Source organism: Dama dama, chromosome 14 (assembly GCF_033118175.1).
Source record: "Dama dama isolate Ldn47 chromosome 14, ASM3311817v1, whole genome shotgun sequence".
NCBI classification, from domain to species: domain Eukaryota; kingdom Metazoa; phylum Chordata; class Mammalia; order Artiodactyla; family Cervidae; genus Dama; species Dama dama.
This window is the reverse complement of record NC_083694.1, coordinates 38790298-38816727: the sequence shown is the minus strand read 5'-3', so window position 1 is coordinate 38816727 and position 26430 is coordinate 38790298. Positions and strand designations below refer to the sequence as shown.

The window sequence follows — 26430 nt, the reverse complement described above, 5'->3', positions numbered from 1 at the left end:
AAAAGCTGCTTTGAGTTCTGTTGCGGCTGCCTGCGGACCAGCTCTGGCTCTCTCGATGGCATTCCTGCATCTGCCACACGGTGGCGCCAGAGGCCTCTCTTTCTGGCCCCCTCAGACCAGCTGCCCAAAGCTGTACCATTGGCCATCTGTGGTCGCTGAGCACTTAAAATGTGTCCAATCACTTGAGATGGGCTGTCAGTATAGAATATGCACTGGATTTCAAAAACTTAGTACACAGAAAGTATACATTTCATTTTTCTTATGTTGATTTTTGTTGTTCAGTCTTTCAGTCGTGTTGGACTCTTTGCGACCACATAGGCTGCAGCACGCCAGGCTTCCCTGTCCTTCACTATCTCCTGGAGTTTGCCCAGACACATGTCCATTGTGTCGATGATGCCATCCAACCACATCATCTGCCCTCTTCTCCTGCCCTCAGTCTTTCCCAGCATCAAAGTCTTTTCCAATGAGTTGGCCAAAGTATTGTAGCTTCAGCATCAGTCCTTCCAATGAATACTCAGGGTTGATTTCCTTTAGGATTAACTGGTTTATGCTGTCTATCTATTGGCATAATTTGTGTCCGACTCTTTGTTACCCTTTGAACCACAGCCCTCCAGGCTCCTCTCTCCCTGGGATTTTCCAAGCAAGAACACTGGAACAGGTTGCCATTTCCTCCTCCAGGGGACCTTCCTGAGCCAGGGACCAAACCTGCATCTCCTGTACTGGCGGGCAGATTCTTTATCTGCCGGGCCTTCAGGAAAGTTCATATTTTAGATATATGGGGCTAAATGTGTTGCTTAATTTCACTTGTTTCTTCTTTACTATCCAAAATTTGGCTACTGGAAAATTTAAAATGGTGACTTGTGATCCACATATTTTATTGGATAGATAGCACTGCTTGAAAAGTACTCCAACCTTTGGTTACCAAACCCTGGCTTCATTCCTCTGTGAGAGTTCCCACCGAACAACTCTCAGGGCCTCAGTCTCTCCAGCTATAGAATGGAAAGTAATTATTGCCTCAGATGGAGCTTATAGCTAAGTCTTACCCTAAGACCTTGCATCGACTTTCTCCTCTGAAATTTTCCAGACTCCATAAGGCTGTATTAGCCCCATTTTACAAGTAAGGAAATTGAGGTTCAGAGATGGCAGGTAATTGCTTAAGACCACAGAGTAGGGAATATCTAATCTAACGTTTGAACCTTATGCTCAAGTCTTGTCACCCCACCACAGTGCAGGTAGATGAGATGAGTCAGCCTCGCTCATAGCCACTTCCACCAAAACTTTCAAACTCAGGTCCACTTGACTGAAAGCACTATGTTTTCTTCTCCACTCTGCTCCCACCCAGTATTCTTCAGAACTCTTCTTTTCCAAGTCACAAATTATTTGGTTCATGTAATTGAAAATTTTCTTTGTGGAACTTCAGGTATGACTGGATCCAGGAGCTCTGTCTTTTCTCTGTCTCTCATCTCTACCCCCCTGTGTGTTGTTTTCCCTGTAAAATATCTACCAGCAGCTCCAGACTTGCTTCCTACTCAACTCCAGTGGAAAATCTGCTTCTCCCCATATTCTCAACAACAAAAACAAAACCTTGAAGTTGCATCTCATAGACATGTCTTGGGTCATGTGCCCACCCCTGAGCCAGCCCATCATGGCCACAGAAATGGGATGGATTGATTGGTCCAGCCTGTCCCATGGCAATTCCTGGAAGTGGGAGTGGGGTGGTCAGTCGGTCCCAGCTTCTTACCACAGACACTGAGATTGGGAGGTGTAATTCTCCAGGGAAAACTGGGCTACTTTACCCCAAAGGGGAACGGATGCTGGGCAGGCCCAGAGATCAGATGGCCACTGTGTTTCCCTGGGTTGTGGTGGTAAAAGGTCTACTCCCGGAGTCTCTGGCTCCTCAACGCCAAAGCTGAAGGCATCTCTGTCCTCCCTGCAGGCACAGCACAGAGGGACACCGTCTGTGAGCCGGCTTCCCGAGGGGCCAGCCCCAACTGCAGCACCAGCCTGCAGGACTGCAAGGGCCCCACCAGGTGACTCTCAGCCCCCCACTATCCAGCTGACCCTAGTGTGAGGCTGTCCCACCTGATAGGAGACCCAGGGCATTGTGGGCTGGGGATGTGGGTGGGGGTCAGTCCAGGGTGTCAGGAATCCAGGGGGCCTCTCTGCTGAGCAGAAAGGTCATTGAGGGCCTACTGTGTGCTCAGCCTGCCCTGGGCACACAGGAGACCCAGAAGGACAAGAAAATACAGCTCTTGCTCCCAGGATCTGACAGAGGGCCAGCCAGAATCTATGGGCACAGTCTGGGGGCCCCTTCTCTATAGAAATGGGTATCCCTGAGCACAGATTCCCCCTGCACCATCAGAAGAATTGCCAGTCCCATCTCTGGCTTCCTTCCCAGTGGCGCCATCTCCCAGGCCAAGCCCACCCTGACCTCCCCAGCAAGCCCTAGTGCCAGGACCATGCTTCTTGGAGGGGGCATCCCCCTCACCCCAGAAGATGCTTCTAAAATGACTCCCAACTCCAGCTCCTTCATGGGGAAGCTCAATCCAGATCCAGGTAAGCTCTCCAGAGGACCTGGGGGCGGTCTCCAGGGCAATGGTGTCCGATGGGTGGGGTACTGTGTGTGGGGTGGTCAGGGCAAATGGTCACTGAGCCAGTATGGGGAGAAGAGGATCTCAAGGCCTTCTGGGATTGAGACCTTCAAGGGCCAGAGTAGAGAATGGAAGGACTCACTTGTTTCCTGGTTTGGGTACCAGACACTGAGGCATGCTGGGGCAGTGGAAGAGGCCCGTCTCTGCAGGTATCAATATGATGCCCGCCTCTGGTTCCCATGGCAATAGATTAGGGTCCCCATTCACTCCTGTTTATTACCCAATAGTCTTCCATTGTACATGGTATGAGAATATTACACTTTGTTTAACAAAAGTTTTTGGATATTTGGGTTGTTTCTCCTTTTTGGCTGTAGTGAATAATGAAAAACAAGTCTTTGGTGAATGTATGTTTTCATTTCTCTCTGTTTTTTTGAATTGATCTCTAGGGCTTCTTATAATTCTGGGTTTGAGCCCTTTGTCTTATAGTTGTGTTTAAAATATCTTCTCCCACCCTGTGGCTTGCCTTCTCCTTCTCTTTATGGTGTCTTTTGATGAAGAGGTGTTTTTAATTTCAGTGTAGTCAAGTTGATCCATCTTTTCCTTTCTAACTAGTGCTTTTCATGTTCTGCTCTGCAAGGCTTTTCCTCCACTGAGGTCTCAACAACATCCTACATTTATTTCCTAAGGTCATTAATGTTTTGCCTTTGTTTAAAGTGTCCCTATGAATATCCAGTTGAATCCACACCATTTATCAAATAAATTGTCCTTTCCTCACTGTTTTACATGCCATCTTTGTTGTAAATCAAGGGTCCATATATGTATGGGTAGGATTATCTGTTTTATATATAGTCATGTGTACATGTTAATCCCAATGGCCTAATTTATCCCTCTCCCCATTTGTGCCTTTTTAAAATTCTCCCAGTAATGTTTTATTATGATCTGTGTAGAGATATTTACATCTTTTTGTTAGATTTTTATGTCTTCAGTATTTCTGGTGATAATATAAATGATATCTTTTTCAATACTTCACATGCTAACTTTTTTATTGTTAGTACTAGTATGAACTGTGTGAAATGCCAATATTTGATTATTTCTGTCCTATCTAAACAGCAATTTCATGTGGTTCAGTGCAAATATTCAATTGATTTTGATATAGTGACATTATATCCAACTATCTTGCTAAAATCACTTATTCCTTCTAATAATGTATCTACAAACTCTTATGATGGTCTGTGCAGTCCATGGTATCATCTGTCCATAAGTGCTTGATGTCTTCCTTTCTAACCTTGCTCCTTTTGTTTCTTTTTCTTGCCTTATTGCATTGCCTATGATCTATGGGACCAAACTGAATAGAAGTTGTGATGGTAGGCATCCTCGTATCCTGTTGAACTCAAAGAGAGAGTGGCTACCAAAGTTTTGAGTAGGGCAGGGACAGAGCAATGAGACTGGGGAGAGGGCTCTGGCAAAGAGGAGGGACCAGAAGCAGGAGGGTCATTTCGGAGGCAGTTAGCACTCTTTTCCTGTGTGGCGTTAGACACATTCCTTCCCTCTCTGAGCCTGAGGACTCCCTCTGAAGGACTAATTGACATGTGCAGAGTTTGGGAGCTGGTCATGGAGCTGGGGGGGCTTCAGTGATGGGGAGTGGGATAGGGTGAGGGTGAGGCCTCTGCCAACGTGACCTGGTCTGGAGCTTCTTTCTTTCTTTTCCCAGGGCTGACCCCGCAGCCCCCGTGCCCTCAGGGGTCTGCTGACTGCAGGAAGCAGTGTAACCACGACTACTACCTGGACAGGGATGGTCGCTGCAAGGCCTGTGTGACATGTTCAGGAGGTAAGGACCATGTCTCTCCTCCTGGGGCCTCTTCCAGAGAGCAGGGATGGTCTTGGAGGGAGAGGCCAAGAATCTGGGGGTGGGAGCCCTGAGTTGGGTCTTGGATGCTCAGTCCTCAGGAGCTTGGTTCACCTCACTGGCACTTTTTGAGCAATCGGCTTCTAGTGACTCCCACTGACGATCATGGTTTTTGATAGCCGTGACCCCCTTCTAGAGAGTTTCCATTCACTCACTCTGTTTTGCAAGGAAGCATTTGTTAATCAGGTACCCGTTTCAAGCTTGTCTCATTATTTTTTGTACCTATCCTATGATGCCTGGATTGAGATTGCCCCCATTTCACAGAAGAGGAAACTGAGGCTTGGGGAAGTCAGGGGACTTCCGGGGCCACAAGCCCTCGTAAATGGCAGGGTCAGGATTTGAACCTAGGGCATCTGCTACCAGGCTCTGGGCTCATCACTCCCTCCACTGCCTCTTACAACACCACTGTGCAAGCACTTAGATACTGACTGCTGATGTTTTTCCTGCGGCCCGCTGCCCGCAGCACCACCAGCCGCCCTGTGAAGTCCGTGCAGCTGCCCAGGTCCCAGACTGCCATGGCTGTAGCCCCAGCCCACTCACAGCCTCCACCACCAGGGGGAGGTGTGATTCTGTCTCTGCAGCAACATGGACTGGAGTCAGGGGAGGCCATGTGGGGGAAAGGACATTCTGTTTGTGGTCATTGGAGGTCACTGTTCTGCTTACTAAGGCCACAGAGCAAATATTCTCAAATCTGAGTGGCAAAAAGCAAACCATTCATTGTAGTCATGGAGTCTGTGGGTCAGAATTCAGTCCTGACGCTGGAGGGCCAGCTGGTGTCTGCTCCATGAGGTCCGAGGTTTCAGCTGGAAAACCTGAAGGTCGGGAGCCGGAATCATCTGCACCTTCTTCATTCACGGGTCTGGGGTCGATGCCCTAAGATCCTTTCCATGTCGGCTGCTGTTTGGGCTTCCTCAAGTCCTGGGTGCTGAATCCAAAGATGAGTTGGTAGTAGGATAGAAACCATACTCATTTTTATGACCCAGCTTCAGAAGTTACTCAGAAGGTAGAGAATCTGCCTGCAATGCAGGAGACCTGGGTTTGATCTCTGGGTTGGGAAGATCCCCCAGAGAAGAGAATGGCAACCCACTCCAGTATTCTTGCCTAGAGAATCCCACGGACAGAGAAGCCTGGCTGGCTAGAGTCCATGGGGTTGCAAAGAGTCAGACACAACTGAGCAACTAATACACCTTCAGAAATTACATGGCATAACTTCCACTGCATTCTGCCTCTGAAGGCAGGGGGACAGGTTCCCCCTGGAGTCATGGAAGGGAAAAAAAGTCTAATTTTTAGATGAGTAAGTGGCCAAGCTCTGGAAGAGCAGACAGACTGAGAGCTATTGCTGTGGCCATTCCTGGAAAAAATATAATCTATCACAGCTGCTGTGTCAGATGAGGAAATAAAGAGATGGCTCTGGGCCCCAGAATTCCTTCAAGTTGCATAAATGAAGCCTTGCGAGGCCATGGAGTAGAGCCCAAGTGCCTGGGGTCAAATCTTGGCTCTACTGCTTGGGAGCTTATAAACTCAAGAAAGTTTCTTAACCTCTCTGGGCCTGTTACCTCATCGGTAAAATGGGCATTATAACAGACCTTTTTCAGAGAGGTGTTCTGAGAGTTAAATAGGTTAAACTGAGTTAATCTGGATAGAGTGCTAGAAACACTGCCTCAAACAGGCTTAGCTATGTTAATACAATATTATAATTAATAGTGCAGGCCTTTGTCTTTATCATGCAGAGGCTTCTAAGCCTCTAAGTATCCCACCAATGTCTTTATTGAGCAAATTACATTTATCTAATCCACTGATACAGTAATTCTATTTTCACCCATTAATAAAGCATGCAGAATATCCCTACACATGTATAAATACATTATTACACTTTTTATTTTATAAAACCACTAACAATTTATTTTTATTTTGGAGAAAACCCCACTTTTCATCATTAGAATTTTCAAACATCCTCAGAAGTAGAGAGAATCAGAAGTGGTTATGAACTATCACCGAATTTTAAAGAATTATCAAGTCATGGCCAGTCTTGGTTCATCTTTACCCATACTCACTCATCCCTAATCTTTGAATTATTTTCTTTAAAAAAATTTTTTGGGGGGATTTTTCTTTTGATAGCTTTACTATTACAGATAGTAATAGTAAATTACTAGATGTAGATACATATAATAAATACAGTTGACATACTAGATACAGACAGATAGATACAGTTGACATACAATAAAAGTCACATGTTTAAAGTGTGCAGTTTGATAAGTCTTGAGACATGTGTGTGGCTGTGAAACCATCACCACAATCAAGATAATGAACTGTCTGTCCACCTCCCAAAAGATTCCTTAAGCTCCTTACCGTCCCTCCCACCATTCCCTGCCCCTACTCCCATTCCCAGGCATTTGGTATGCTGTCACTATGAAAGAGTTTGCATTTTCTGGCTTTTCCTGTAAACAGAATCAGAGTATAGACTCTTTTTTCTTTTTTTTGGCTGCACTGAAAGGCCTGCAGGCTCTTAGTTCCCCGACCAGGGATCGAACCTGTGCCCCATGCAGTGGAAGCACGGAGTCCTAACCACTGGACTGCCAGGGAAGTCCCTATATACACCTTTTTTGTCTGACTTCTTTCATTGGGCATAGTTACTTCCTGCACCAAAAGATCTGCTCAACAGCATAATCAAATAAGCACGCGTTCCTGGGCAAATACGTCTCTGCCCTCCGGGGGTTCTCTGGATCCCTGCCCTCTTCATTCCAGTCCTTCCTCAGGACCCTTCTCTGTCCCCCAGATGGCCTCGTGGAGAAGACTCCTTGCACATGGAACTCCTCCCGCGTCTGTGAGTGTCAGCCTGGCATGTTCTGCGCCACGCCGGTGACCAGTTCCTGTGCCCGCTGTGTCACCCGCCCCAACTGCCCACCAGGGACGCTCACCAAGCTCCAGGGTAAGCAGGTCACAGCCCAACCAAGGGGCTGAGCTCTGGGTCCCTACAGCTGTACCGCTCCCCTCCTCCAACCAGCAAAGGACCTTCATTCCTAGCTATTAACTAGGCCAGATCTGGGCTATGGTTTCTCTTCAAATAGTTAGATCCAGGAAATGATTAAAACAAAAAAAATCCAAATTTGGCATTTTGGCAAGAGTTTCTAATGATTGTCTTAAATTATTTAAAAATGTTGTTATTCTTCTCCTTGAAATTATTGGGCTGGTAAAATCTTGACTTGCTTGCAAGGTTGTTTTATTGACTCAAGATAGATCAATATAAAGCTTATGAGGAAGCTTCCAATTCATATGGTGGACATTTGCCAGAGTGGAAAAAAAAGTATAAACCCTCGACAGCAGACAAAATAACAAACAAAAAATAGTTCATCAGCAGATGAGAGAGTTCAACAACTTTTAAGAAGGTTGAAAACAGATGGCAGGGTGGTAACAAATGGAACCCAAGTAGAGGAAAACTCACCCCAGAATTCACTCCTTGAGGCTGGCAGAAAAGTGAGGGGTAACCTGCTCATAAGACCCCCAGGGAGGCTCTGGGCTCAGACCAGGTAAGTAAAATGAAGGATGGGGGTGAAGCAGATAATTAGAAAGTGCAGTAAGCTGCAACTTCATCTCCAACATAAAAATTAGAAATGTGTAACAATCTGCCTGTAATGTTCAGGTTCAAGAACAGGTTCAATTCTTGGGTTGGGAAGATCCCCTGGAGAAGGAAATGGCAACCAACTCCAGTGTTCTTGCCTGGAGAATTCCATGGACAGAGGACCCTGGCAGGCTACAATCCATGGGGTCGCAAGAGTTGGATACGACTAGCAACTAAACCACCAACAATGCAAAACCAACCAACCAAAGTGCAATCTAAAAAATAAAACGGATGAATATAACAACAATGACAAAACATGCAGCAATGATATACCATGAGCTCTGATCAGTCTGAGAGATGGTGCCTGAGTTTTCATATCCTGGTGAAAATTATCAAATTTTTTTCTAACGACACTGAAGGACTATCTAGGGATAACCAGGTATTGGCCATTCTGGTGCAAAGCCCTCTTTGCTTGTGTCTTTGGAAGTACACCCTGTCAGTAGGCTATTCCTGCTGAGTCACCCTGAGTGAAAGCCTTCCAGCTCACACTCCCCACCCATGATCCCAGAGTTCCCAGGCAGGCCTCCTGCTGAGAGAAGAGACCCATGGTGAAAAGGACATACTAATAGCACAGTAGAAGAAACCCCACCTGCTGCTGGAATATTCAGCATTATTCTTTTTAAATAAATATGAATGAGAAGTATAGATCTTCAGACTTATAAGGAAAAACAGCAGTATGAAGGAAAATAACAAGATACACAAACAAGCAACAATGAACCCAGGAATAATGGAAGAGAAAATAATCTGTGTCCACAGAAAAATTTGAGAAGTTACGACCACAGAGTGAGAACAAAAGGCAATGAAGAAGGAACATTAAGAAAGTAGAAGACAAGAAATGACTTTTAGAAAGTGTGCTTGTTACCAATCTGTTGCCGCTCAGGCCCCAATTCACCTGTGAACACTTACTGTGCAATAAGAGATTGGCCTCTTCAAGCACTCCTTTCTCCTTGTGAGTGTGGTTCTAGTATATGACAGTAGAGGGCGCAAGAGGACCACTGCAGGAGAAAGGAGGTGTTTCTTGACTGCCTTTGCTTTTTCTTATTCTTGCTGGAGAGTCTGTTTCCAGGGCCTGTGGATGCGGACATCTGGTGGTGCCCTGACCCGGTCATCCTTCCAGAGTAGGCAGTCTCTTGGCGACCTCACAATGAGACTTAGATTGAAAGGACCTACCAAGAGCAAGGCAGGATGAATGAAGAGTACCCTCATCTAGACATAACAGATGTACACGCATGCTCAGTTACATCCGACTCTTTGCGAGTCCATGGACTGTAGCCTGCCAGACTCCTTTATCCATGAGATTTTATAGGCAAGAATACTGGAGTGGGTTGTCATTTCCTTCTCCGGGGGATCTTCCCAACTCAGAGATAAAACCTGCGTCTCTTGAGTCTTCCTGCATTGACAGGCGGATTCTTTACCACTAGCACCACTGGGGAAGCCTGACATAACAGATGTACCACCATTTATTTATCCATCCACCAGTTGATGGACATTTGGCTTGCTTCCAGTTTAGGGCTACTATGAATAAAGCAGCTACAAATGTTCATGTATGGGTTTTTGTGTGGACATGCATTTTCATTTCATGGGTAAATACCTAGGAGAGGGATGCCTGGGTCACTGTGCTGGCCTACACAGAATGTCTTTGTGGGCCAGATCAAAGCTGGCCACCTGTGATCTGATCCAGCCACCTCTTTTTACGGGTGGAGGGAACCATGCATAGAGCCAGAGGTAGAGCTGGGACACAGAGATCCTGTGTCATCCCAAGTACTCTCCACTGGACCACACCAGCTCCTTACTAGTTGACCAGAGAATTTTTTTTTTTTTTAGCTTAAAAGCAATTATGTTTGAAAGTAGATTAAAAATATTTTCAGGGAATTCCCTGGTGGTTCAGTAGTTCGGACTCAGTGCTTTCACTGAAGGGGCCCAAGTTCAATCCCTGGTCAGGGAATTAAGCCACACAGCATGGCAAAAACAGGAGAGGCATTTTCAGACATAAAAGGGCAGTCTGCTTCCCCTACAACCCCATGTATCCTTTCTTAGAAAGTTACTTGAAGATGTAAGCCAGTTAAATGAGGGGCAAAAAAGAAAAGCCATGAAATCTAGAAAACAGTGGTTCCATCCCAGGAGAGCAAAGAAGGGAAGTCCCAGAATGACGCCGGTGCTAAAGACATGACAACATCTGGTTGAGCCTCTTCAGAGCAGGAAAGTGAGGGGCTCCAGGGAATCGTCTGCAGGAATAGAAGTTAGAATGGCGGTCAATTTCATGAGTAGTAGAGTTGAACAACTTGAGGATATGGTGAAGGCACATTATTCTTTCATCAACAGAAAAGAGAAAGGCAACTGAAAACTCTAGGGAAAATAAAAAGCTGACAAAATACGTACAGCTCAAATATGAAGATGAAAATTTCATCTAATTTTAAGCACTTTCTGGGTGTACAGGGAAAGATTCCATTTGACCTTGATGCTAAGACCGTTCTCCTTTAACTGGCCCAAGGATCAGGTGTTTGGATTTAAAGAGAAATATTTAAGTCTGATAAATAATATCTTTTTTTAAGTTTCTAAATGGGTCTAAGAGCAGGCACGTTCCTTGCCCTCCCCTCCACCCCTGCTTTCCAGTGAGCTTTTTCCAGAGAACACAGGCAGATTAAGTAGGGGCTAAATGATGTCTTCTGTTGACCTTCAGATCCAAAGGAGGGAAAAAGGGGAGAGTCAGTATCTCATGGAGGAAGGAGGAAGGTTACGGCGAGGTTATGGTAAATACATACAGAGAAGGGATGAGAGGCACCCAGGAGTGCTGGGCCCAATTTCTCTGCTTAGAGGAAGGACAGCATTTCTATTGCTGGATTCTGTCGCAGGTTGCCTTGAAGGGAGGCTGCCTTGAAGGGAGGTCAGAGGTTGCTAACTGGGTGGTGGTGTTGTTCAGTCAGTCGCTCAGCCGTGTCCAACTCTTTATGACCCCATGGACTACAGCACACCAGGCTTTCCATCACCATCTCCCAGAGTTCGCTCAAACTCATGTCTTTTGAGTTGGTGATGCCATCTAACCATCTCATCCTCTGTCGCTCCCTTCTCCTCCTGCCTTCAATCTTTCCCAGCATCAGAGTCTTTTCCAATGAGTCAACTCTTAGCATCAGGTGGTCAAAGTATTGGAGCTTCAGCTTCAGCATCAGTCCTTCCAATGAATATTCAGGACTGATTTCCTTTAGGATTGACTGGTTTGATCTCCTTGCCTTCCAAGGGACTCTCAAGAGTCTTCTCCAACACTACAGTTTGAAAGCATCAATTCTTCAGCACTCAGCCTTCTTTATTATCCAACTCTCCCATCCATACACGACTACTGGAGAAACCATAGCTTTGACTAGTTGGACCTTTGTTGGCAAAGTGATGTCTCTGCTTTTTAATATGCTGTCTAGGTTTGTCATAACTTTTCTTCCAAGTAGCAAGCGTCTTTTAATTTCATGGCTGCAGTCACCAGCTGCAGTGATTTTGGAGCCCAGGAAAATAAAGTCTGTCACTGTTTCCATTGTTTCCTGGGTGTAGCTACAGTTAGTGTTTCTGAGCAAAAGAGCTCCCCCAGTCCTCTCCAAGTCAACTCTCACTGAATCCCCAGGACATCTCAAATATAAGTCAAAATTATCATAACAATTGCCTTATTTTCCTCATAGCCCAAGGTCTCCAGGCTTCAACTAATTCAGGTAATAGTCTGGTGACCACATGGAAAGACATAGCATCCTTTTTTTTTTTTTTTAATGTTTTTTAATTTGCTTTTTTAAAAAGAAATAATTCTGTTTATTTTTGGCTGTGCTGGGTCTTTGTTGCTGCAAGGGCTTTTTCTCTAGTTGTGGTGTGTGGGCTTACTGCAGTGGCTTCTCTTGTTGCCGAGCACCGGCTCTAGGGCGCGTGGGCTTCAGTAGTTGTGACTCGTGGGCCGCAGAGCACAGGTTCAATAGTTACGGTGCTTGGGCTTATTTGCTTCACGGCATGTGGGATCCTCTGGATCAGGGATCCAACCCGTGTCTCCGCATTGGCAGGCAGATTCTTTACCACTGAGCTACTAGGGAAGTCCTCATTTGCTGATTTTTAATCGCTCTACAATACTGTGTTGGTTTCTGCCATGTGTGTGTGTGAGAGAGAGTCACTCCGTTGTGTCCGACTCTTTGCAACCCCACGGACTGTAGCCCACCAGGCTCCTCTGAGCATGGGATTTTCCAGGCAAGGATACTGGAGTGGGTTGCCATTTCCTTCTCCAGTGGATCTTCCTGACCCAGGGATCGAACCTGGGTCTCCTGCATTGCAGGCAGATGCTCTACCGTCTGAGCTACCAGGGAAGTTTCTGCCATGTATCAACATGAATTGGTCATATAGGTATGCCCCCTCCCTCTTGAACCTCCCTGCCACCTCCTACTGTCTATGTGAAGACCTCCAAAAAGCGGAGGGTTCCTCAGGACCCTACTAATCCAAGAAGAAAATTAATCCTGGCCTTACTTTCTCTTCAAAATGTTAAAATCAGGAAAAATCTGAGAGGCATGATGAGAGCTTTTTATAAGAGAAGCATGGGCAGGTGGAGGGTTGGCTTTGTATCACTTAAGGGAAGGGGTGGCCACCCCCCACAGGAACATGGGGGTGGAGAGGGCTGTTAGCTGGGCTGGACCTACTTCAAATGTGGGCCACTTCCTTCTGCTCCAGTAAAGCAGTTAATCATGAACTAGTAAGAAAATGCTCAGTCCTCAGTAGGAGGCGGTGCGGTCCCATGAAAAGTGCTCCAGGCTGGAACTCGGGCGCCCTGATTTTTGGTTCGAGCTCTGGCTCTGTGGTTCTCTCCGTCTGTGAGAAGGGGTGGCTGGGTCAGATCAGAAGTGACTGTGCTTGAAGTGGTCCTCAAAGGCATTCTGTCAGCACAGTGACACCACCTTCCCCTTCCTAGGTACTCAAGTGAAGTGAAATTATGTTTTTGCAAAGGCTTGTACACAAATACTCATGGCTACCCAGGTGGTGCTAGTGGTAAAAAATCTGCCTGCCAATGCAGGAAGCTTGAGAGATGAGGGTTCGACCCCTGGGTCAGGAAGCTCCCCTGTAGAAGGGAATGGCAACCCACTCCAGATTCTGGCCTGGAAATTAGTTTCTGTTACTCTAGATTAACTTTTTGGGGATATTTCTGTAATATGTATTCTTCTGTGTCTGGCTTGTTTCACTGAGCTTCTGCAGTTCATCCACGCTGTAGCTGAATTAATGCGCTTAGTCACTTCGTGGTGTCCGACTCTTTGCCACCCCATGGACTGTAGTTTGCCAGACTCCTCTGTCCATGGGATTGTCTAGGGAAGAATACTGGGGTGGGGAGTCATTCTCTTCTCCAGGGGATCTTCCTGCCCCAGAGATGGAACCTGGGTCTCCTGCATTGCAGGCAGATTCTTTACCGTCTGAGCTACCAGGGAAGCTCCCAGCTATGTTAGTATTTCATTTCTTTTATTGCCATACAGTATTCCAGCATTCAGAGATACTGCATTTTATGGGCACTGGGGTCATTCCTGCTTCTTTGATGACTATGCAGAACGCTGCTGTGACCCATCTCCTCCCTCCCATCTCTGGGGCTTCCCCACCTTTTGTTTCCTCTGCTTAGAAACTCCCGCTCCCGCTCACATCCTAGCATCTCCCTCCTCAGGGAAGCCTCCCTAGTGAGACGAGATTGAGTCTGCCGTTACAGGGACCCCACCTGCCTTCGTGTGACACCGAGTCTGTGAACCCCACCAGCCGGTTGGCCCCCAGGGGTGCAAATCTTTTCTGTTTTGCTCACAGCTCTGTCCCAATTCCCAGCATGTAGTAGGTGCTCAGTTAAGAGTTGCTGCATGGAGGGAAGGGAGGAGAGAGGGAGGAAGCAAGGAGACAGCCAGGACACAGACTTGGGTCTGCCCGGCTGCTGTGTCCTTCCAGCCCCATGGTGCTGCCTCCCCGGAAGTCACCAGTCCTGATGCGTCAGGCTCTTTGGCACTGATTTTTTTTTTTTTATTTAATTAAAAAAGTTGAAGTATGGTTGATTTATAAGATATTGAATACTGCTCCTTGCTATGCAGTAGGTCCCTGTTATTTATCTCTTTTATATGTAATAGTGTGTATATCTGTTAATCCCATTTCCCAGTTTATCCCTTCCTCCCTGCTTTTCCCTTTGGTAACCATCCTTGCCACTGTTTCTAACCCACTCCCTGCAGGTATGGCTGAGACAGGCACCACCTCCCAGGCTGAGCCACCTCCACCAGGGAGCCCTCCTGACTGCAGCACCAGCCCGGAGGACGGTGGGGCACCTGCCAGGTGACTCCTTGGCCCCCTCTCTCCACTGGCCCTGCCTGGTGGGGGGGTGGGGCAAAGTTGGCTAGGGGTGGCAATGGGGCTTGGGCTGGATCTCTAGGCCAAGCCTGCAGGGCATTTTGGAGAATGTGAGTCTATGTCTGTGCTGGCACCATGGAAGGCCAGAAGGCCTAGAAACCCAGGCTCTGCCCTCAACGTGCTTGGCGGAGACTGTTGGCAGAGGAGCTGGGGTCTCAGGTCTCTGTTTCCATCTCAATCGTCCGTCATACCTCTGGCCTCTCTCTCTGCAGCCCCAGCCCCTCCTTGGTCTCCCTGGCCGACTCCCTGACTGGTAAGGAGCATGGAGGGGGTGTCACCCATGCCTGGGAGGACATCCCGATCTCAACCAGTGCTCCCATCTCCTTCTCCTCCACGGGAAAGCCGGCTCTGGTTTCAGGTAATGATCACCCCCATGAAGCAGGGCCTTCCTCCCGGGGGACCACAAGGAGGGAGGCTTCTCATTGGGCAACAGCATCACTTGGTGGGGGGAAAGAGTGGGGGTTGGGAAGTCCTGGGAACAAAGTTGACCCCAGGTCTTCGGCTTCTTGATCTGGAGCTGTGGCTCTGTCACTTGCTAGAGATTATTCCTTAATTCTTCTGAGCAGGGATTTTATTCTCAGCTTCTTTTCCACGGCCCATAATTGCTACTCACGAAATACTTGGCGACTAATCTCATGACCTCGACTGGGCTTCCCTAGTGGCTCAGTGGTAAAGAATCCGCCTGCAGTGCAGGAGATGCGGGTTCAATCCTTGGGTCAGGAAGATTTCCTGGAAAAGGAAATGACAACCCACTCCAGTCTTTTTTCCTGGAAAATTCCATGGACAGAAGACTACATACAGTCCATGGGGTCACAAGAGTCGGACACGACTGAGTGACTAAACCACCACTACCTCATGATCTTGACTAGTTTCTTACTTCCTTTGAGCTTCAGCTTTCTCACCTTCTAACGTTTTAACAGCATATACCGCAAAGGGTAGTAAGCAGAGAATGATATTACAGGGGCGTTACCGGCTCCCGGAATGCGATTTTAAGGACTTGCAGTTCTAGTGTTGGACTCTAGGCGGCGGTAGTTCTCAGCCAGCGGCCCTCTGCGAGGTCTTGGATTTGGCAGTTCAACAAAAGTTGAACTGCAGTAGAAAAGCAGATTACCAGCCTCTACCAGCCTACTGAATCAGACTCTGCATTTTTACATGGTCCCCAGGAGATTCATAGGCACAGGAATGTCTGAGAAGCACTTATCTGGTACATGTTGCTATTGTTCGTTCGCTAAGTCATTCTTAGCAGGCAAGAATCCTGGAGTGGGTAGCCATTTCCTTCTCCAGAGGATCTTCCCCGACCCAGGGACGGAATCAGCGTCTCCTGCATTGGCAGGTGGATTCTTTATCACTGAGCCACCAGGGAAGCTACTGGGTGCGTGCTACTTTTTTAGCACCTAAACATGGATTTTAAAAAATAATAACTATATGTTGATTTTCATAAGTGACAAAGGGGCTTAAAAAAAAAAAAAAAGAGGCAAGTTAAGTACTAAAGAGATAATGAAATATATCCAGATAGTGGTTAACAGCATGGGCTCTGGAGTCGCGCTGGCCTGGCCTGAACTATGATTCCTACCCTCTGGGTGACCTTGGGGCTGTTAATCTTCACAAACATCAGTTTCCCTCCATTGTAAAATGGGGATGGTCATGGTGCCCATGGCATAGGGCTGTTGACTCCTCATTCAAGGAGCACTTGCTGAGCGTGCTTATGTGCAGAGTAGATGCCGTGCCTGCCCTCGTGGAACTTCCAGTCTAGAGGGGGGGCCGGGAGTTGTGCCAGACTCCTAACTTCACCCTCTTGGTTGTTCTGCCTGCCAGCCACCTGGGACTGGTCATCACACATGCCCTCCTCCCCAGTCCCCTGATGTCATTCTGTTGGACCTCAATTCCCTCTTCATTCTGCCTCCTTGACCTCTCCGTTTCTCCCCCTCTAGGAACGGTTTGTGCATCCTTCAACTCTCAGCTCCCCCATGGGCTTCCCAGAGCCAGATGAGGAAGGACAGGCGGGTGAGGGCTGGACCAGATAGCTATAGATAGGATCTGGTTTTCTGTTCTGGCTTGGGAAAAGACCAGGTCCTGTCAGCAACAGTGGAGTCTGTGTCCAGAAGGAGGAAGCAGTCTGGGGTGAGGGCTGTCCTGTGTGGTTGCCGTAGGGCCCCTGGCTCCCTTCCAGGATGTCAGGGTGACGATGCAGGGCACCTCTGTGTTCCAGGACCTGTGCTTTTCTGGGTGATTCTGATACTGGTGGTGGTCGTCAGCTTCAGCTCCTTCGTCCTGTGCCACCGGAGGGCCTGCAGGAAGTGGATTGGACAGAGTAAGTGCATGCATCCTTGGGGCCATGGGAGGGCAGGGTGCCCTGTGCTGGCCTGGCCTGGGTGCTTTTCCCATCCTGCCCACTGAGACTCTCTGAGGCTGGCACCCAGTCCTCCTCCTGCTGTTATTTCAGAGCTGCATCTGTGCTACCCAGTCCAGACCTTCCGGCCCACGCTGGAGCCTGTGGGTGAGTGTCTGGGGGTCCGAAAGGGCTGCGCGCGGCTACGCTGCATCTCTGCACGGTGGGCCAGAACTCCCTTGGGGCTCCCTCTGTGTGTGGGGGTTCCCACAAGCTGCTCCTCCTTTCTGTGCAACCACATATGTGATGGGAATATAATGTGGGTGGAAATTATGTGACATGTTCCCTTCAGCGTCGGATGCGGTCTGGGCACGAAGTTTCAAAAATTCAACTTGTCCTTCATTCTCTCCTTGGCCATGCCCTCAGGAGAGGCCTTCCTTTCTTCTCTTCTCTCTGTCCCTCCTTCCCAACCTCCTTGTCATTTGCCCTGTCCCTTCCCTCCTGCTGGTGCCCAGGGTGTGGGGGTTGGGGTGGGGGGAGCAGGCTAACAGGGCTAGAGTCCTGATTCTGCACTATGAGCTACATGACTTTGGGTGAATTACTTAATTCCTCTGTGTCTCAGTTTCCTCATCTGTACCAAGTCACTCAGTCATGTACGACTCTTTGTGATCCTATGGACTGCCAGGCTCCTCTGTCCATGGGATTCTCCAGGAAAGAATGCTGGAATGGGTTGCCATACCCTCCCTCCAGGAGATCTTCCTGACCCGGGGATTGAACCCATGTCTCTTATGTCTCCTGCACTGGCAGGTGGGTTCTTTAGCACTAGCGCTACCTGGGAAGTGGGGTCTAATTCAGAGAGTGGATGTGTGGGTCTATTGTGATGGGGCCTGTTAAGTGCTGTGTGCCATGTCTGCATGCAGTCAGCATTCGCAGGTAGTGGCTGCTGTTTGCTGACAGCTCCCCTGTGTCTTGGGGCCTTTTTTCTCACCAGGAATCCAGGCCTTCCTGAATTCTCGGTTGATCTGAACTCTTCGCTCTGATCCCTGGCCACCTCTTCCAGGCAGCTATCCATGCCCCACCCATCCAGGCAGCAGACTCAGCTCTCACCTGGCAGGGGGCGGGAGGGGGACCCCAGCCATCTTGTGCCAAGTATCTCCTCTCCCCTGGGCGACATCTTTCAAGGCAGGACAAGGTCCTCCTCAACATGCCACAAGCATTGATTGAGCACCTACTGTGTATAGGCCCTGACCACAGGGGAAGGAGCAAACATAAATGGTTTGAGCTTCCTTTCTGGTTTCAAGGCAGGGTCCTATGAGGGTCTCACAGACCCAGAAGCCCCACGGGAAATGGGTGATGTTCTTCATTTCATAATGAAGAGACGAGACGCAGGGCCACGCTATCTGTGGTTGCCATCGCCAGACTCAGGAACTGGTCCTGGAGACGGCAGGTCTCACTGGCAGAGGTCTCCGTCCTTTACCCTCTTCCTCCCCACCCCACCCCCTGCCGTGGGTTGTCCACCACGCAGTGCCCAGCCTGACACCCAGCGGTCAACGCAGACCTCCTCGCCCCCCACATCCCCAGGCCCCACGGAAAGCTTTGCCCTGGCCTGGCTTCTGACTTGGGCCCCCGAACCCAGTGCGTGAGGCGTGTTTTGGGTTTGATGAGTTTCACAAGCAGGTGCTTGTGTTCTCTTCGCAAGGGGGGTTTTTGTGTTTTGACAGTTTCAAGCCTTTTTCCATGAGCTGTCAGGCTCAGTGTCTCATTGAAACCCGCGTTTGCTTTCTTGACATTTTTCTAGTATTCGAGTTTCCATTGCTGTCAGTTTATTTTTTTCTTCAAACCTCCATGATAGCAGTTTTGTCGCACACATACAAAAAGAGAGAGAGAGAAGACAAAAAGCACCTTCTCTTAAAAAGTCAGACCTACCAGGAACTGAGCCTGGGCCTCAGTGGCGTCCACCCTGTTTGGTGCCATTTCTGGCGCACTGGCTTCCGGTGGGTCCTTGGGGGTCTGGTTCCCAGGGAAGGAGTTGATGCACGGTGCAAGACGTGGGTGTGCTCAGCAGGGTGGATGCAGTGGGAGCTGGAGGGGTGCAGGAGTCTTTGTGCACTTGTCTGCTCCTTTGTGTATCCGCCGTGCACCTCCTAGTGGCCCTGTGCTGGGTCCGGCAAGTGCCCTCCCAAGCTTTCTGACCAGCTCAAGCAGAGTGGGAATAGTCTGGCCTCAGTCCTCCTGGTCTCAGAACTCCAGGGCTCGGGGAGCCCCAGGTGTGGTTAGCAGTAATCTGGACAGGTGCCTATTTGATGCTCACCCCCATCCCTGAATGGATTTGACTTGGTGGCCTCTGTCCTCAGGGGCAGGCATCTCCATCAGTACACGTGTGTTCTCATCTTATTCCTCCCAGAGGCCTGTTATACCCATTTCTCAGATGAGAAAGCTGAGGCACAGGAAGAGGAAGAAGCTTGTCTAAGGCCACTTGGTTAATGAGCAGTACGGCCGACCAGGATTTTGCTGGTGGTGCTGGTTAGGTTTTTGCATAAAGGGTACCCTGGCACTGTTGACACCCGCTGGGATCTTTCTTTGTTGTGGGGATTGTCTTGTGTGTTACAGGATGCCAGGCAGTCCTGGTCTGTAGATCCACCAGATACTGGCAGCACCTCCCGTCTGTGACAGCCAGCAATGTCTCCAGGTACTGCCACACGTGCCCTGGAGGGGAAACGTCTCTCCTGGTTGAAAAACACTGGGTGAAAGTCTTTCAACCCTTCATTTAGAAAGACACTATCATCATTACTTTTTCTGTTACTTCAGGCAGTTTTAAGTTGGAAACATTGCTTCGTTTGTTTTGAAACAACTTCAAACATACAGAAAAGTATGGTGAACCTATTTTTCCTGAACTATTTTGAAAGTAAGTTACTGACTTCATGCTTTTTCACCCCTGAATACCTGAGTGTGTATTTCACACAACTGCAGTGAAATCGTCAACATCAGAAAATTCGCTTTGCTGTATCACCACCAGCTAGTTCTCAGACCCCAGTCGAGTTTCTTCGTGCATGGCTAACAGTACCTTGAATGCAGTCCAGCCTCCCCTGTTGCATTTGGCCACTGTGTCTTGTGTCCCCTCTAGTCTGGGTTTCTCCCTCCCGGTCATGACCTTGCCATTTTGGAAGATTCCACCAGTGATTCTGTGGCTGCCCCTCACCCCAGGTTTGTCTGACTCTGGAGTGAGGTATCCACTCATCCCCAACCCCCGCCAGGTTTCCCTTTGTCTCTTCCCCCACATGTTCACCATAAGCCCTGGATTAGCGTGGTGTCTGCCAGCCTTCTCCAGCATGCAGTCCTCTTTCCTCTGTGGTCATCGCTAAGGTGAGGGGAGGTACTCTGAGGCTCTGTGAGTAATGGTGCGTCATCAGCCTTTCCTCCGTTTCTGTATGTTTGTCTGTCTGGATGTGTGATTCCTTTCTTACTCTGCCGTCGTTGTTGCTTAATTTGATGTTCAAATTGTCCCGGGTGATGCCAGTGAGGGCCCCTTCAAGCTGGCTCTGTGTCCTTTTGGTTCTATCTTTCTGTGTTTGGAACTCATCTCTTTTTTAATTCTGTTTTTTTTTTTTTTTTTATTGAAGGAATTTTTTTTTTTTCTTTCCTTTTTTTTGGCTGGGCCATGCAGTTTGTGGGATCTTAGTTCTCTGACCAAGGATCAAACCCCAGCCCTTGGCGGTCAGAGTGCTGAGTCCCAACCACTGGACCGCCAGGGGGTTCCCTGGAGCACTCCATTACCGTGTTCCCAGCTTAGCTTGTAATAATTCCCTGCCCCTTCCTGGATTGGAATCTAAGGCTGCCTGTTGCCAAACTGCTTCCTTGGGTCTGTTCCACTTCCCACAGCAGCCAGAACCCCAGGCCAGAGAGGGGATGGAACTGACAGCAGAGAGCAACAGGGATGGAAAGGATGGATAACTTGAGTGTCAGAACCCACGAGCTTGGCTTGAGCAGCCCTCAGATCAGCTCTGGGAAACCAAGCACTTCTCTTTGGGGACGGAGGGAGCTCCCGATGCCCAGTTTGTCGCTGGATTTGTGTCCTGGTACGCTGGACACATTTGTGGGAAGATTGCGATTATTCCAAAAAAGCAAGGTTACCAATGAATGAAGACAGGGAACTGAAGCAAAATTTTTGAGGGAGAAAGCACTTATGAAATCTGACCTATAAAGTTGGCACCGTTCATTCTAGGTCTTTTAAAGAACATAGGCAGGTTGTAACACGGCTGTAGGCTGAGGTTGATGCCATCTGGATTCTGCCTTTTCACCTTGACATTATTTTATGCTGGTTTCTGAGAGACAGTATTGAAAGCTGGTTTTCTTTTCAGTGCGGTGGACTGTCAAGCCACGGGAGTATCCTGGGGCCCCTTAGGTGCTATGGAGCATTCTAGCCACCTTCCTTTTTGTTTATTTTCCTTCCCTTTTTAATGTTTTAATTTAAAAAGTCTAAACAGACTTCATTTTAAAGAAAAGTTTTAGACTTACAGAAAATTTGAGAAGTTAGTGGAAATATAGCCCACACCCAATTTCCTCTATTATAAACATCTTATTCTACTGCAGTACATTTGTCACAATAAAAGCAATACTGATACACTACTATTATCTGAAGCCCATACTCTATTCAGATCTACTTAGCTCTGCCTAACATGCTTCTACTGCTCCAGGATCCCACCTAGGATCCCACTTTACATTTGTGCCTTAGGCTTCTCTGGCCTCTGACAGTTTCTGGCGTTCCTAGCTTTTGATGACCTTGGCAGTTTTGAAGAGTGCTGGTCAGTTAAGTTATAGGATGATCCTCTGTTGGAATCGGTCTAGGGTTTTTGTCCTGATTAGACTGGAGTCATGGGTTTGGAGGAGGAAGACCATATGAGTTCAGTGTCATTTTCATCACAACATATCAAGAGTATGTACTCTCAAATTAAAACTTGAAAACAATTTTTTTGTTTAGTAGACGGGATAGACCTCCAGTGTCCCTAGCCACAAGGGACTAGTTCCACCGAGAAGTGAATAGTGGGGACTCAATTTTGAAGACTTTTGGGGAAAGGGAAAATTGACTTTCTGTTAACTGGCAAAATGTCCCAGTGGGACTCTGTTTATGTTGAAATGTGTTATGTTTTATATGTACACATATGTGGACCAGAGGGCTTCCCTGGGGGCTAAGATGGTAAAGAACCCACCTGCAATGCGGGAGACCTGGGTTCCATCCCTGGGTCGGGAAGATCCCCTGGAGAAGGGAATGTCTACCCACTCCAGTGTTCTTGCCTGCAGAATTCCATGGACAGAGGAGCCTGGTAGACTGGGCTGTATAGTCCATGTGGTCACAAAGAGTCGGACATGACTGAGTGACTAATATTTTCACATTTTCATATATGGACCAGAGTCTCTGCTGAGTTTATAAATTAAGAACGATGGCTGATGAAATCTTGATTTTTGTTAACTTATCCCAATAAAGCCCACAGAAACTCAAAAAAAATAAGAGAATATACTCTCAACATTATTGATTCCTGGGCACCTTCTCTTCTGAGATCTCATTTAATCATCATAAAAACCCTCCGAAGGGGCATGATCTTGCCCCTTTTCCAAACGAGAGAACTAAGACTGGGAGAGGGGAAGGATTGTGCTAGGGTTACACGGCTAGGCAGGCCTCCGATGCAGGACTACTAAGCCGCTTCCTTGTTTGGCATCTGGCTCGTTTTCAGTTTTTTGCTTATTGTAGGCTCCACTGCTGTGCACAGCCTGGTTACTTTCCTTTGAGTTATTTCCTGAGGGTGTGTCCCCGAAGAGGGATTACTAAGTCAAAGTGTGTGAAGTTTTCACTGCCAGATGGTTCTTGAGAAAGAGGGAAGCAGTTCACAGGGCATGAGCAGCTGTGTTCCTGTTTACCCACATCCTCTCCAGGACTGTGTTTTATCATTTTTGTTTATTCTGTCTTGTTACTTTGTCACATACTTTCTCCCCTCAATGACTCCCTGCCAAATGACAGTTGGCTGTTTGCAGAACTCAAAAATAACTCTCAAAGGATAAAGATTTGGCTTCTCTGACTTCATTTAAAAGAATGTGCCTCAAGCCGGACAACACTTCTCAAAATGCTGGCTCGGGTACTGGACAGTGGCCACCTCGTGGGAGAGAGCCACGAGCCTCCTAAGGTGACTGCTCTGCTGGGAACAGCAGTTCCCAGATTTGTTTGTTAACTCAGTAATCAACCATTGTGTCATTTTACACATATGTTTCTCTTGACCATGATTCTGGTCCATTTCCCCTTTAGACACTTTACCTGCGGATGGTCATTTAAAATGGACATGGAAGATTGTCCCCCAGAGTGACCTGGTGTCTACACAGCAGGTTCAAATTGCCCATTGTGTTGTTTTATTGTGGCTGGTTGGCCCCCAGTGTGCATTTCTGCTAGGATTTGAGGAGGTTGGTTCCCCAGAGCAGCTGAGGTCAGACAGAGGTACAGAGGTGACTCAGCTGGCTGGCCTCTTCATATGCGAGTTCTCTGGCCAGGTGTCCACACCTAAAGGCAACAAAAGTCAAGAGCCTGTAGGTGGTCCCCTTGGGAGTGTAAGGGGCTGTGCGCTCCCAGAGCACTCAGCGCCTGGGAGCTGACTCACCCTGGTGTAAACATGTCTCCAGGTACCACCTCTAGGTTTTCCAGTTTTCCATCTGGCTGTGGTTAAGGGTCAACATGTACTTGGCCTTGACCTGACGCCCTGTTTAATTCGAGAGAGAAGTTGGAGAGGAGGGTGGGGTTTAGGGTGAGAAGTTGAAGGTTGTGCCCTGAGGATCACTGTGGCCGGAGCCCACCAGGCGTGTCCCGAGCCCACACTATTGGAAGTGTGATGACCGGTGAGACTGGTCACGTGGGCTGTTTTGGGCGCATGTGATAGAAGGCCGAATTCACACTGGCCGGAGCCTAAAGGGCTCTGTGGCCATCTGGCTTTAGGCATGTCTGACGCAGGGGCTCAGAAAGGATCCTCGGGACCCACCACCCTCTCTCTGTCACCATGAGATCCTCCTGTGTGGGTTGAGTTTCACATGTTGCTCTGGGGGGGCTCTGGCCTCTTCTGCCCCTGGCGGCAGCAGCCACAGACCAGCTTCTGACCCTGCCAGAGAGCCTCTTCGGCTCCAGCTGGGGTGCGCGCTGGTCCTGAGCCACTCCTGTGGGTGTGTGGGAGTGGGTGGGTGGGGTCCGGAGTGCTGAGGGGCTTGGTGGCTGGGAGAGAGATGACTGCCCTGTTCTCTGGCTGTCCGGGAAGTGAGGCCCTGTGCCCTGGGCCTGAAACCCATCCACTGTTCTCCAGAGTGAGGTCTGAGGAAGGACCAGCTTCCACCCTGGGGGCAGTGGAGGGGGCACGTGCCCGCAGTGGGGTGGGACAGGGCCAGGCAGCTGCCAGATGCCCCTTGGTGAAGTGACTGCTCTTTTTCTCCTTGCAGATTCCAAGCCGGGGAGGAACCCAATAGTAAGTAGCCTTTCCCTTGCCCCCACCCCAGCTTTGTGCCCCTACATATGACTCCTCCTCCATCAGAGCTGCTGGTTCTGACAGTGACTGGGTGGGTCCTTTCCCTCCCACGGCCCAGGTGCAGGTTCCCCTGCAAGTTCAGGCTGGGTCTGCCCCACGCAGGGAGCTCTGAACGCGGTGGGGCCTCAGCCAGGCCCTGACGGGGGATGAGCAACCCCACCCCCACGGCAGCCTCAGCTCCTGGCTCATCCTGCTGGGGACTTCCAGAAGGGCCGGCCAGACGGCAGGTCTGGTTTTGACCATTCGGGTGCCTGGTGTGGTCTGAGGGAAGGCTGGGTTCATTTTCCCCTCTGTGAGTCTCATCCTCAAAGCTGGGATGTCAAGTCAGTAGCACAAACTTTTGAAACTTTAGCTAGCATGTATGGAGCACTTCCCAGGTGACAGAGTGGTAAAGAATCCGCCTGCAATGAAAGAGATGGAGGTTTGATCCCTGGGTCGGGAAGATCCCCTGGAGGAGGAAATGGCAACCTACTCTAGTACTCATGCCTGGAGAATCCCATGGACAGAGGAGCCTGGCAGGCTACACTTCATGGGGTCGTAAAAAGTCAGACGTGACTGAGCACATGTGTGTGCATGGAGCACTTACTGTGAGCTCGGCATCTGGTTTTGTGTTTCTCCAAGCTGTTCCGGTTTGTCCTGGCAACACACTGAGGTTGGTACTGTTGTCTGAGAGGAAACAGAGGCCCAGACAGGAAAGGTGATTCCACAGTTGGAAAATAGATCAGCCGGGATTTGAGGGCTGTTGTGTGTGACTCCAAAGCAGGTGCTCTGAGCTGTTACCCTGAGCTGACTCCTAGCAAGGCCATCTTCACCCGCCTTTTATGACGCGCTCGCTGTGCAAGGCGCTGGGCCAGGGGCTTTGCACATGTTACCGCGGATCCTGCAGCCATCCTGCATGGGGCGTGTACACCAGGTCCTTGCCAGGCTTCGCTTGGGGCCCTGCTCTGTGCTGGCCTCTCAGGGGCAACGCAGGGACCAGTGTAGGGGCTTGGGGAGAGGAGCGGCACTGCTTTCCACAGCTGAGAGGGGACAGGATGAAACATACCATATGACCAGTTCTCAGGTATGTATGGTTTGCCCACTTTCCCCCCACTTACCAGTTCTTCTATTCCTTTCTTTTTTTAAAATAGTATTTTTAAAGTTTATTTATTTGGCTGCCCTGGGTCTTTGTTGTTACGTATGGGCTTTTTCTCGTTGCAGTGAGCAAGGGCCAATCTCTAGTTGTGGTGCATGGGCTTCTCTTTGCAGTGGCTTCTCTTGTTTCAGAGCACGGGCTCTAGAGCGCACAGTCTTAAGGAGTTGTGGTGCCTGGACTTGGTTGCTCTGTGGCATGTGCAGTCTTCCCGGACCAGGGACTGAACCTGTGTCCCCTGTATTGACAGGCGATTCTTTACCACAGAGTCACCAGGGAAGCCTCCACTGTCTATTTTTAAACATAATAGATGGAACCACACTATAGGTTCAATTTCAAATCATGGGAGATCACATTCAAACATGCTTGGGTCAGATGAGTTGCTGTTATGATATCAAGAAGTTTCATGAAAAAGGTATTTAATGATTTGTAAGATACGAACAAAGCTAATGGAGATGATGGGATTCCAGTTGAGCTATTTTAAATCCTAAAAGATGATGCTGTGAAAGCGCTGCACTCAATATGCCAGCAAGTTTGGAAAACTCAGCAGTGGCCACAGGATTGGAAAAGGTCAGTTTTCATTCCAATCCCAAAGGAAGGCAATGCCAAAGAATGTTCAGACTACCACACAATTGCACTCATCTCACACGGTAACAAAGTAATGCTCAAAATTCTCCAAGCTAGATTTCAACAGTACATGAACCAAGAACTTCCAGATGTTCAAGCTGGATTTAAAAAAGACAGAGAAACCAGAGATCAAATTGCCAACATCTGTTGGATCATAGAAAAACCAAGAATTGCTTCTTGGCCTTTTGGCTAAGATCAAGTGTAGAAAAACCAAGAGAATTCCCGAAAACCATCTACTTCTGCTTTATTGACTATGTCAAAGCCTTTGACCATGAAGATCACAACAAACTGGAAAATTCTT

General features: G+C 48.5%; 1 protein-coding gene and 1 non-coding gene across 2 annotated transcripts in view; one reads left to right on the top strand and one right to left on the bottom strand.

The window, feature by feature from the left end:
- Nucleotides 1-26430, top strand: part of TNFRSF8 (TNF receptor superfamily member 8) — a 78562-nt gene that overhangs the window by 35935 nt on the left and 16197 nt on the right. The window contains exons 6-14 of the mRNA XM_061160360.1: nucleotides 1937-2030; nucleotides 2399-2556; nucleotides 4303-4419; nucleotides 7274-7426; nucleotides 14317-14416; nucleotides 14704-14849; nucleotides 16701-16802; nucleotides 16935-16988; nucleotides 24285-24310. Coding sequence (XP_061016343.1) covers nucleotides 1937-2030; nucleotides 2399-2556; nucleotides 4303-4419; nucleotides 7274-7426; nucleotides 14317-14416; nucleotides 14704-14849; nucleotides 16701-16802; nucleotides 16935-16988; nucleotides 24285-24310 — 950 coding nt within the window. The remainder of the gene's footprint in view (nucleotides 1-1936; nucleotides 2031-2398; nucleotides 2557-4302; nucleotides 4420-7273; nucleotides 7427-14316; nucleotides 14417-14703; nucleotides 14850-16700; nucleotides 16803-16934; nucleotides 16989-24284; nucleotides 24311-26430) is intronic.
- On the bottom strand, nucleotides 12369-12441 carry TRNAC-GCA (transfer RNA cysteine (anticodon GCA)). Its single transcript has one exon. It is a non-coding gene; the product is annotated as a tRNA-Cys (tRNA).